The 13,584-nt window shown below is 40.6% G+C and overlaps 1 protein-coding gene across 5 annotated transcripts in view; it reads right to left on the bottom strand.

Moving 5' to 3' along the window:
• The window catches only part of MICU1 (mitochondrial calcium uptake 1), a 297,161-nt gene that overhangs the window by 131,009 nt on the left and 152,568 nt on the right, over positions 1-13,584 (bottom strand). For 3 of the 5 annotated variants that reach the window (XM_040362305.1, XM_040362304.1, XM_040362307.1), the window contains 2 exons: positions 3,604-3,609; positions 2,912-3,026 (listed from right to left, as the gene is read on the bottom strand). In XM_040362305.1, coding sequence (XP_040218239.1) covers positions 2,912-3,026; positions 3,604-3,609 — 121 coding nt within the window. The remainder of the gene's footprint in view (positions 1-2,911; positions 3,027-3,603; positions 3,610-13,584) is intronic. The other 2 variants (XM_040362306.1, XM_040362308.1) reach the window with 1 other exon arrangement.

Here is a 13,584-nt window from a genome sequence, read left to right as displayed (position 1 = left end):
ATGTGGTTATCTAGATTTTGCAAAGGCATTCGATACAGTACCCTACAAGCATTTACTGTACAAACTAAAGTATGTAAGCATGGACCATAAGGCGAGTACCTGGAATGAAAACTGGCTAAAGGGGCGAGTCCAAAAAGGGTGGTGGTAAATGGAAAGTACTCAGAATGGTCTCGTGTGAAAAGTGAATTCCCCCAGAGTTCTGTCCTGGGACCAATCCTGTTTAATCTATTCATAAACGATCTGGAGGATGGGATAAACAGCTCAATCTCAGTATTTGCAGATGATACAAAGTTAAAAAAAGGAATACGTGACAAAAAATGTTTTTTTTTTGTGCAGTGCTCAAAAATTCATAATGATACAACTTCATATATACAATCAAATATATAAATGTGAAAAAACCAAAAATTTATGAAAAAAGGTGAAAATTTATGTGAAATTCACACCCAAACTAAAGTCCATGTTAAATCATATAAGGATTTTTAAGCCGTGAATATAACCGCCCAGGGATAAACAGTGAACAAAAAAAAACGATATAGCCAGAAAGGGGATCCAGCGCCATCAGTGTTGAAGTGAAGACAAAGACAATAAAAACCACGACCGATAAGTGAGGAGGCTTACCAGGGTAAGAAGACTCAAATGGGCATATGCTCAATTAGTCAACAAGGCATGTGGTGTAAACACCAATGTATTGGACCCTCCACATCTGGGCTCCAGATCAGGATGGAAGATGGTCCAATAGGTTAAGAGATATCATAGAGAAAAAGACCTCAGAAGCTGCCAGCTTGTCAGACCAAATCCTCCCAAATGTTCAAAATAGCATGACTTGTGCTGTATATCTGCAGACATGTAACAGCATTGTGATACAAAGTTAAGTAGGGCAATGACGTCTACGCAGGATGTGGAAACCTTAGAGGACAACCTAAACAAATTAATGGGGTGGGCAACTACATGGCAAATTAGGTTTAATGTTGAAAAATGTTAGGTAATGCATTTGGGTGCCAAAAATATGAATGCAATTTACTTGCTAAGGGGAGAACCTCTGGGGTAAACTAGGATGGAAAAGGACCTGGGGGTCCTAGTAGATGACTGGCTCAACAATGGTATGCAATGCCAAGCTGCTGTAAGCAAAGCCAACAGACTATATGCATTAAAAAGGGGATTTACTTCAGAGATAAAACGATAATCCTCCCACCATACAAGACTGTGGTCCGGCTGCATCTGGAATATGCCATCTAGTTTTGAGCACCAGTTCTCAGGAGGGACATGCTGGAATTGGAGAGAGTCTAGAGAAGGGCAACAAAGCTAATTAAGGGACAAGAGGATGTTTTTAGCTATGTAGAAAGACTACAAGCATTGAACTTATTCTTTCTGGAGAGGAGACACTTGAGAGGGGATAGGATACCAATGTACAAATACCGTACTAGTGACCCTAGCATAGGCACAAAACTCTTCAGTGGAAGGGAGTTTAAAAAGACATGCGCCCATTCACCAAAATTAGAAGAGAATCGGTTTAAATTCAAACTGCGTAGAGCAGGGATATGCAATTAGCGGACCTCCAGCTGTTGCAGAACTACAAGTCCCATGAGGCATAGCAAGACTCTGACAGCCACAAGCATGCACCCAGAGGCAGAGGCATGGTGGGACTTGTAGTTTTGCAACATCTGGAGGTCCGCCAATTGCATATCCCTGGCGTAGAGGGTTCTTTACTGTCAGAGCGGTAAGGATGTGCAATTCTCTTCCACAAGCAGTGGTATCATCAGGGAGCATAGATAATTTTAAAAAACTATTAGATGGATATCTTAACGACCACAACATACAGGGTTATACAATGTACTATTAACATAAACGCACATACAAAAGGTTGAACTCGATGGACTTGTGTCTTTATTCAACCTCACTAACTATGTAACAGTAGACTCAGTATTTGCACTTAGATAAATGTGATGGGTGGGTGTGCCATGCTCTCCACCATCAGCGAATCATTGATCTAGGTCCCCCGCATGCGTGATGAGCGCACGATCGGGATGCGCATGCACAGGCCTTCGGCGCCATATACAAGACTGCAGACTTTGCCAGACTGGATGGCGTGCCTCTTGGACCCTCTGTACACAGGTATTTACCAATTGTGTTCATCCCTGTAGGTAGATATGCCTATCAGGGAGATAGGTTCTGTGTGAAACAAACAGCAATTTAGGTGTTTGTTACATGTTACAGCTGGCTACCAAAATGTTCCATTGTATTTACAGCTTAAAAAATAAGCATTCCGACACAGTGTCATCATTCATGCAGGACCCCGACTAAAGTCCTATTTTGACCCCTACTGTGAGATCTCCATATAAGCTTTAAAAAAGGTAAATAGCATAGGTTGTATACATGATCGAGATTGTATATGTCGTCCCTATTAGGCTGGGCTTCTCCTATGGGTCACGGGAGCGAAAATCGTTTTGCACTTCTGTGACCTGTTTTCAGCAGAGAGCAATCTGAAATCCATTCTCTGCTGACGTCACCAGGATCAGACTTCGGAAGTCTGGATCTGCCAGGTGCCTGGACTGATGGGAGTCTCAGCGAGCCACTGACATGGCTACTCCCCGCCCTTCCACAGCTCGGGGCTCCCATGAGCGTGGCGGGCAGAGCAGGAGAGACGCTGACTGACAGCAAGCAGCTCTCCGCTCAGGGAGGTGAGAGAACGGAGCCATTGGCGATGTTCGATCGCTCGGTTCTCAGTAAAAAGGTGGCGTTGGACAGATGCATGAATTTGAGATATAAAAAAATCCCATACTTCTTTTTTAAGATTTCTAAGCACTTGCAGCATAACTACAAACATGTCACTATGTACAGTATGGACTTAAAAAGACATTACATTGCTAGAATTCCTTTTTTTCTACAACACCGTTGCAATAGGCATACTCACTTGAAAGAACTGTGGTAAGAAAAATGTAATCGGAGAATGAGATAAGTCCACATTCACCTAGCGCAAAGAAGATACTGTCTTCATCTGCAAACTTCTCTCGCTCTTGGGAAATTTTCTGTTAATAAAAAAAACAGAATAGCCCAGTATTAGAAGAGAACAAACAGCAAGTGTTAATTTTAGCTCAGAATAATGGATTATACAACTCTCAGTTTTTGATGCTTTTAGTCTTGTAGATTATAGATTTAATTGACTTCCATGGCATGTGCATTATAAAATGCATTTACTTCTACAGCTGGAAAGGCTCCCATATTCAAATAGGAGAAAAAAAATGACATGCTTTTTTTCTCATATTGTTCGGGCATTATAAGGAAATTTATTCCAAAAGCTTCAAAAAAGCTGAAAGAGCACTACAGATTAGAAATTTTATGAATGCTACTTACAATTACAGCAGTAGTTTCAAACAAAAATCTAGGTGTACACATATTTATTCAGAAAACACACCGTATATACAAGAAAAAAGGTCTACCAAAGTAACAAAAAATTTCTTGCAAACAAAAAATGAAAGGTCATGCATTTGCCATAGCAGGATTTGTGAACAGGCACAGAGATATCCAATAGAAGAACACGAGGGGAGGGAAAAACACCACCACACTAGGGCCCAGTCCATAGACTTTGCTGTGCCCACTGGTTACCTCTGTCTAGCGAAGATCCAAACATATACAAGATAAAGGAAAGAAAATTGGTTAAATATATACAAAGTGGTTAAATATGTACAAAGTGGTTAAATATGTACAAAGTGAATAATGACACTATCAGAATTTTATATACACACATATACATACACACACAAGAGTTGTTGGACATAATAAATTCCCTATGGTTACAGCTGTGCAGACCAGATGGCTCTGTTTCACAGGGGACTGTGTTAGCTACCAAATGTATCGATGTTACTGTGACCAAAAGGCAAATTCACGTATTTACACATGTACATTTCATTTGAAAGTAAGCATTAGTATATCACTGATGACACAAGTACATGAACTTATTATGGTTTTATTGTTATTGCATCATTTTTTGCTATCTTTGTATAAATGCTCTGTGCAATAACCACTAAATACACAGAATAAAGGATTGTTACCTGTTCCAAATCTAGACTGGTTTTAGCAATTCTAATGACCAATTTTGAAATTAACCTGTGGCCAGGATATGGATATTGAAGTATTTACATATTTTCCACCTCATAAATAAACTTTGAACAAATATTCACTTTCTGTAACATATTCTAGGGCTGCACAATTAATCGTATAAAAAAAAAAAAAAATATGTGATCTTAATTCAACCCCACAATCTTAACACAGAATTTTATTTGATTCAGTTCAGAGAGCTCTCTGCTCACAGCTGACAAAAAAAAGTTTATCACAACATTGTCAGCGCTGGGTGATAACTATAAACAAAGTAACATTTTGTTCTTTTAGATCAAAGGAATGAACTTCCATCTGTAAATTAAGTTTAACCACTTAATTATTTTTTACTAGAAAATGACTTAGAACCTCCAAACACACACATATATCATATATTAATATATATGCCAAATGCAGGAGAATCTGAGGCAGGCAAAATCTAGGCAGCACAAAACACTGTACCGGGGAGCCACTCACAAAGAACTGCAGCTGAACCACAGCAAGTAATATGCCTTAGATTGGTTGTAAACCCTTACAGACCACTTGGCCCTACAGGTAAGATTAAGGCTTACCTGTAGGTGAAAGAAATATCTCCTTAACCTACACGGTTAAGGAGATATTTTCAGAAAAGACTGCATCGATGTCTATGGCGCAAGCGCGCTGTAGACAACAGCGCAGGTGCACTAAGCGTGACGTTAATTAATGGGACTGTGCCGTCCCTGACGGCTCCCACGCACATGAGTGACATCGCTGCTCCAGCCAATCACAGCGCCGGAGCAGCGATACCCGTTAGACACTCCGGGTATCATGACGGCGGCAGAGAGGAACGAGGGTCGCTGCGGGGGCTTCCATCTCAGGTAATTCATAATGAGCTAGTATGCTATGCATATTAGCTCATTATGCCCCTCTTGTAGGGCTTTTTTTTTTTAGGAAAACTGAGGATTTACTTCCTCTTTAAGGCAATGCAAGTGATGTGAATGGGCGGCTGGGCACCCACAGTTACAATGCCGGAGCCACAGGGAGGAGAGTCAGACGAGCGGGGCTTCATACGCCTGCATCGCTGGAACCTGGGACAGGTGAACGTCCGATTAATAAAAACACTTTTTGTAGCTGCTGACTTTTATATGGGTGGAACTCCTCTTTAATGCATTTGCATTAAGGCGAATAACCTTGTGCTGCAGCTCACCCCCAGACCCCACCTTTTTCTTACCTGAGCCCGATCTGATCCAGCGATGTGCACAAGCGCAGCAGGTCCAGCTGCTGTCTCTCTCCTCATTGGACAGATTGAAACAAGGAATAGCCATTGGCTCCCAATGCAGTCAATTAAATCCAGTGACACGGGACTGGGGGCGGGGCCAAGTCCCACTGTCTGTGTCAAAGGACACAGCAGCGGGGCTCGGGAGTGAGCCTGCACGGGTGCACCCCAGAATATAATTTTTTCCGTGGGGGCACCCGATGAAGAGGAGGGGCTTGGAGCACCGTCAAGGGACCCCAGAAGAAGAGAATTAGGCTGCTCTGTGCAAAACTATTGCACAGAGCAGGTAAGTATAGGCAGGTTTGTTATTTTTATTTTAAGAAACCCAAAAGTTTACAAATATTGAGTAATCTAAAAAAAAAAAAAAAGCTAACAACATTCGCATATATAAATTGTGTGCGAAATTTGGATATTTTACTTGCCAGTGACATTTTCTGGGTGGCTGAGCGCAAACTACCTTTTCACATTATTGGGCCTTCAGATAGTAACTTGCTTATGTCTAGCAATGTATCCGTCACCCAACTTACACATTTATTCCACATATCTTTTCAAGCTCCTGAAATGCTTTAACTAAAATTTTAAATATTATCAATACCCTTAGAAGCCATTTTCTATTCTTCTGTTTACTGATTCTTAAAAAAATAAATAAAAAAGGATTGGTTTACAGTGCACTCATTCACTGAGGATACTTGACAGATAACTAATGCAACTGAAAATCCAGTAGCCCAATTACATGTTTGCAGACAGATGTCAATCCTCTGTCATACTGTATATCTGTACATCAGATGGAAAAATCATTCTCATTACTTAAATTGCAAAATATCAGAGGTTCTCACTGTATAACAAGTTTGCTTCCAGTGATATTTGAACTGCAGTTAATAAAACAAATTATAAAAATAAAAATAAATGATGTTTGTTATGATAAGTGATTGCAGTACACACCACACTAACATGGCTATTTGCACACAAGAGGCTAGTTTTTTTTTTTTGTGATGTCTAACAAAAAAAAGCACAGTTAGCTCTAACTGACCATTATCCACTAATGAAAAACTAGAGATGTGTTCCATCTAAAATGTGTAAGGTGTGAAGTAAAGCATTAGATGAGGCTAGCTTTGTATGATTCCAATTAGAGTTAGCTTCTCTATCACTCTGCAGGGCTAATCTAAGATCTGTCATCACCTTTTACCACCGTATTTTGTGCATAGAACAGTCTATCTGCAGATTACCTTTTGTTCCTAACAAGACACTTGACTCCTAACAGGGAAAAATCTATGTGTTTTAGTTAAAACTTAACTATTTTTTTTTTATTATTATTATTATTAAAAGAGTAACTCCACTTTAGTTGAGAAAAAAAAAATCTTCCTCTCTGAATGATCTATGTACATTACAAGGATTTTAACAAACTTTGTTGCAGCGTCCTACCATTTGTTATTCTGAAGAAATCCATGTGTGTTTTGTCTGTGCCCACATTATAAGTTAATCTAATGGGAGTGGTTTCATAATTGTCAATCAGCTGCTGCACCTGCAGGACTTCACTGAGGAAAATTTGCAATTAGCCGTGATTTCCTATTGGAAGTATCTCACCAAAAATTGCCTTTTTTGTTGAAGGGTATGCCTAAAATCTGACTTGTATCTTAGGCCCCTTTCACATTAATGTGTTTTTCATGCGGTACAGCGCTAAAAATAGCGCTGCTATACCGCATGAAAAATCATTCCCTGTAGTGTTCAATGTGAAAGCCCGAAGGCTTTCACATTGAAGCGGTGCGCTAGCAAGAGCGCACCAAAAGTCCTGCTAGCCGCATCTTTACCGCGGTATAGGAGCGGTGTGTTCACCGCGCCTTCCCATTGAAATCAATGGGAAAGTGCGGTAATACCACCCGCGTTTTTTTCGGCCGCTAGCGGGGGTTAAAACCTCACCGCTAGTGCCCGAATATCGCGCTAAATACGACGGTATAGCAGCGCTACAAATAGCGCGGCTTTACCGTCACCGTGGCTGCTTGCCTCAATGTGAAAGCAGCCTTAGTGTAAACTTCTGGGAAAACCAATGAGCCAATCACACAAGCAGAAAATTATGTTTCTGGGGGACATCTTGTACACATTCTGTGTACAGAACACTTTCACGTAGCCAAATTGCACTTTACAGAAAATCACAGAGCTGCAGATTGAAAAGGAAAGGTAGTTTTTAATAACATTTAATTACAATATGACTTGAGTCACAATGGTATATATGAGATTATATATATATATATATATATATATATATATATATATATATATATATATAGTCCACAGCAGTCGGTTGTCAGGGTGAGGGCATGGCAGCCCATTTTTTTTATTTATAAAGGAGACAAAATAAAAGTTCACACATGGGATTTCCCAAGCAGGGGTTCTTCTCCAGTACAGAACAATGGGGAAAAACTAATGCGCAAACCACACTAATAACTGAGAATAGCTAATAATTATAGATATAAATCCACCAAAGGTAGTATAGTGAACTATTAATTAAAACTAAGGCAGCGGCCACAACTAAGTAATGTTCACACACTAAAAGTATATGATGAATGGGGGGGTTTTGAGGCGCTTACCAATATTACCAATAAATATAATAACAATAAAATGCAATGTGCTCACTGATGAAATATAAAATTAATGATTAATGAATATAACAGTGATAACATCAATAAAAAAATCCAATAAAAAATATTTTCATTAAGTATATATGTGCAGCAATATAAAGTGCATAAAGTGATAAGTGCTACAAGGCTATTTTCTTCCAATATGTAAATCAATAGGGCTGAAGTCCAAACATATTAAGAAATGAATATAGTGAAAAAGTCTTCATGCAATTGTGAATAATAAATGTGCAGGATAACAATCCTGGGACAAAGTCCAAGACATGCAGCCCGAAGGTAGTATGATGTCCACAGGATAAATCTTAAGGTGCAGTGCTCAAAGGAAAATCCCCCAAAAAAATGTGCTCCACTCCAGGTGACCAGTAGTACCAGCCTCTCACCTCTAGGAGGCTTATAATAAGCCTTATGAACTCCCACTGGCCGCAGCTACACTTCCCCAATATGTCTGCAGATCACTTTCACTTCCAAACACAGCAGCAGCGTATGATCACAATTCCAGTCCTTCGTTCCTACTGTAGGTCGAAGCTCACACAGGACAAAGTAGCCTCCCTTTGTGACAATTAGCTATTAAAGCGTTTGTTAACCTGAAGGCAGAATAATGCACCCTGCCACACTGCAAAATGGTTCAAGAATTGTTTGACTGAGATCTGGAGAATTTGGAGGCAACACCTCAACCCCGTTGTGTTTCTCAAACAGTTTTTGAACCATTTTGCAGTGTGGCAGGGTGCATTATTCTGCCATCAGGTTAACAAACGCTTTAATAGCTAATTGTCACAAAGGGAGGCTACTTTGTCCTGTGTGAGCTTCGACCTACAGTAGGAACGAGGGACTGGAATTGTGATCATACGCTGCTGCTGTGTTTGGAAGTGAAAGTGATCTGCAGACATATTGGGGAAGTGTAGCTGCGGGCCAGTGGGAATTCATAAGGCTTATTATAAGTCTCCTAGAGGTGAGAGGCTGGTACTACTGGTCACCTGGAGTGGAGCACGTTTTTTTAGGGATTTTCCTTTGAGCACTGCACCTTAAGATTTATCCTGTGGACATCATACTACCTTCGGGCTGCATGTCTTGGACTTTGTCCCAGGATTGTTATCCTGCACATTTATTATTCACAATTGCATGAAGACTTTTTCACTATATTCATTTCTTAATATGTTTGGACTTCAGCCCTATTGATTTACATATTGGAAGAAAATAGCCTTGTTGCACTTTAGTAGAACATCTCACTTTATGCACTTTATATTGCTGCACATATATACTTAATGAAATTATTTTTTATTGGAATTTTTAATTGATGTTATCACTGTTACATAAATTGATCATTAATTTTCTATTTCATCAGTGAGCACATTGCACTTTATTGTTATTATATTTATACCAGCCTCCCAGTCCGTCAGGCACGAAGTCCACCCACACCAGGGATGTAGTCCTACACAGACAGCTTTCCACACACAGTGTCTTGAACCAGCAGCCAGCTGCACACACTCCACCTTCCTCAACTCTCTGTTCTGACCAGTCCCCTCATTATATGGGCTGTGTGCACCTGGGAACACAACCTGCTGTCTTTAAGATCTGGACACAGGGTTGGAGATCCCATCCCGCCCAAGTCTCTGCAGGATCTCCAAACTACACAGCCCCATTCTAAACTAGCAAAACCTGGAGAAAACAGGATAGAGCAGTTTTCTCCATTTAAACTCTACACTCTGTGGTTTTGCGGTCCGCAGATATGCAAACCCTGTGTCCATTTTACCTCCAATTTCATAGGGACAGAGCCTCTTACTATTAATATTATATATATATATATATATATATATATATATATACATATATACATACATACACATATATATATATATATATATATATACATATATACATACATACACACACACACACACACACACACACACACACACACACATATACAGTCAGCATCTCTCCTGCTCTGCTCCTCCAAGCTCACTGTAGCGCTGAGCTGTGGAGGGGCAGGGAGTGGCCATCTCAGCAGCTCGCTGAGACTGCCATCAGTCAAGGCAGCTGGCAGATCCAGGTTTCAGAAGTCAGGATGATGCGCTGCCTCTACTTCAGACCGCTCTCAGCTGAGACCCAGAGAAGAAGCAGAGCCTAAAAAGCTCAGGCTGGACTTCTACTTTGGCCTGTATAGCGGAAGACTCATCCTCAGAAGATCATTACAGCAGTCTCGACATATAATCTCGACAATGAAAATGGAAGGTAGAGGGCGCTCAACCACACAATAGTGATTGTGAAATACCACACAACACCGTGCAACAATTAATAATAAAATAAGTTTCCAAAAGCATATGTGAACAGTGATTGCTGAAACAATATAAATCAATATACAGCAGAAATGTCCCACACAGATGTGCATGAATACGCAGATTCCTCTGCAGTGTAAGCAAAAAACACTGAAGTTCACTATGTTAAACACCAAAAAAATAAAAAAATAGAGTCCCAATAGCATGCATAGAAAGCCAAACGAATCTTGACAATTGCTGTGATCTTCCTAGTGGAGAAAAGTAGAAAATGCCACCACCATACTTTTCAAATTTCACTTGTTTCCACCCAAGGTGCTTTGTATATAAAGTGCTCTTACCAGAGCCTGTTGACCACTTTACTTAAAAAGATGGTCATACGGGCTAGTGCAGGATTGTGCCTACACACACATGGATATGGACTATTGAATCTCGTTTCCAGGCGTTCCAGATAAGGATGATATGCAAAAAAAGAGAACCGGTAGACGCCGATAGCGTAAGAACGTTTTAATAATAAAAACAACTAAAAACAACGGAAAGCCAAATGGCCTCTTACTTTAAAAGTGCCTACCCGGCACTGGGACTGCAGGCCTGTCACCGCCAATCTGCGGTTCAAAACTTGGTTTATCAGGATCGGATACCACCGCCGTAGTTCCACCATAAACTCCTTCCTGTCAGCTTCACCAGAGCGGGGGGGCGTCTCGTGACCAGGACTGCCTCCAACGTCCGTTTCGATTACTCGTCTTCAGGGGGGCGTCACAGCAATTGTCAAGATTCGTTTGGCTTTCTATGCATGCTATTGGGACTCTATTTTTTTATTTTTTTGGTGTTTAACATAGTGAACTTCAGTGTTTTTTGCTTACACTGCAGAGGAATCTGCGTATTCATGCACATCTGTGTGGGACATTTCTGCTGTATATTGATTTATATTGTTTCAGCAATCACTGTTCACATATGCTTTTGGAAACTTATTTTATTATTAATTGTTGCACGGTGTTGTGTGGTATTCCACATTTCACAATCACTATTGTGTGGTTGAGCGCCCTCTACCTTCCATTTTCATTATCACAATTCAGTATTGTTCTTTGAGGAGCAGCTTATTTAGTTTAATTTAGTACTTATTTATATTTGGCACGGAATTTTCTATTCTACATATAATCTCGACAGACAAGTATGATCTATGCAGTTGCTTCTAAATGTCAAGCAATTTTTGGAGGGTTGGAGTCAGGAAGGTTTAGACCCCGTTATTGATAACTCCCTTAGCACAAGTTCCCTTCACTTTCTATCCAGGAGATGCAATAGAAAAAGAAAGCCAACTTCCCCTAAGGGGAATACCCTTCTTACACAGTTGTTACTGGAACATGTGTCCCAATTGGATAATCTACCCTAGTCTCTTGCTTTGGCAACAACCCCCCCTCCACTTTTTGTCTTAATAACAATGGTCACCAGGACAAATAGAAGGGTAATCTTTCCAAGTGGGAACATTGACATTTTGTGTAGGAAGTAATCAAAAATCCTTATATAGTCATCCACTTAAAGTTATTAAAACTTAATAGTTAAAACTGAATTCTAGGTATTGCTATTTTTACATAGTTATATTGGTCCAACTGGGACCATTGTGACTATGCATATGCCATACTATGACCAAACACTGTGGAAGATATAAATCAGTGTCAGGAATCACTACTACAGTGATAGCTACCTGCTTCTGGGTCCCATGCCAAGTGACTGCTCTGCTGCTAGGAAACACAGGAGGTTGTTTACTCAGCACAGGTGCCATTCGGAGAACAGTTTGCATTTTCACAAAGGCGGCAAAGCATTCTCCAACGGAACAAGATGGAGATTGTAATGTCACCGTCCACCCTCTGTCCAATCAGACAACACTTTGAGGACATGCAAAGTGTTCTTTGAATAACACTTATATTGAGTAAGCAACTTCCTTAAGACCCCTTTCACACTGAGGTGCTTTGCAGGCGCTAGAGCGCTAAAAATAGCCCCTTGCAAAACGCCCTGAATGAGCCACTCCATTCACTCCAGTGCGAAAGCCCGAGGGCTTTCACACTGGAGCGGAGCGCTGGCAGGGTGTCAGAAAAAGACCTGCCATCAGCTTCTTTGCAGCGCATTAGGAACGTTGAATACACCACTCCTAAAGCGCCCCTGCCCATATCAATGGGCAGCGCCACCGAACCGTCAGCAAAGCGCCGCCGCCTGGGTGCTGGGAGTGTGAAAGCACCCTTATTCAGTAAGCATCAGGGCAGCCACTCAGCACAAGACTTGAAAGCCAGCAGCGGTCACTGTAGTAGTGGTGCATATTAGTCAATTCAGGCTTCCGGCTTTCACAGGAATCAACCAGGTATGCACATGCATAGTTACATTGGTCCAAGCTTGATCAATGTAACTATTCAAAAATAGTCATACCTGGAAGTCTGCTTTAAAAACATTAAAATTAATAAAATACCTGTAAATCTTAAAGCGGAGCTCCACCCTAAAGTGAAACTCCCGCTGATAAGAACCCTCCCCCCTCCCATGTCACATTTGACACCTTTCAGGGGGAGGGGGACAGGTATTTGCACCCACTTCCGGCCACACAGTCTCGGGTAAACTGCGGGCATGACGTCACCTTCTGTCCCCCTCGTCGTGTTCTACTTATCTACTCTATCCAAATCTAATATGTCTTGTTTTTATATACGCTTTAAGTTGAGATCTTTTGTTTCACTTGCAAAAGTGAATGAGCCATTTCTGTGTTTTAGTTGTACAAGTAGCATTAAAGGGTCACTAAAGGAAAACATTTTTTTAGCTGAAATGACTGTTTACAGGGCATAGAGACATAATAGTTAACTGATTCCTTTTAAAAATGATTAAAAATAGATAAAAAAACAATCATATAATGTGCCTGCAGTGTAGTTTCGTTTTTGCTGTTGTTTGCTGGTTCTCTGATGTACAGAGAGCCACTAGAGGGCAGTCAGCCAATAGAGAGCAGTGATACTTTGTCTAAAACTCCTCAGCACCAATCCAGTTTCGTTTTACACACAGCTCCTTGATTAGTGACCACCGTGAGAAATCTCCCAGTACTGTGGTTATCAGGAAACAGGCAACCAGGAAGTGTCCAAAACAGAGAGGATTTACAGCAACATGAAAGCAAAAACGAACAATGAGCACATGAAACCAGGACTGCAGCAAGGTAAAGGAAGCTATTTAGCTAAAAAAAAAAATTCCTTTAGTGACCCTTTAAAAAGCATAACTGATTCTTTTCTTAAGCCCTACATTAAATTAAGGCCAGTGAATAGAATTTGCATTAAAAACAGTTATGATTAAAATGTGTGTATAAATC

This window comes from Rana temporaria, chromosome 8 (assembly GCF_905171775.1).
Source record: "Rana temporaria chromosome 8, aRanTem1.1, whole genome shotgun sequence".
In the NCBI taxonomy this organism is placed as follows: Eukaryota; Metazoa; Chordata; class Amphibia; order Anura; family Ranidae; genus Rana; species Rana temporaria.
The sequence above is the reverse complement of the archived record's forward strand: the minus strand, read 5'-3'. Positions and strand labels throughout refer to the sequence as shown.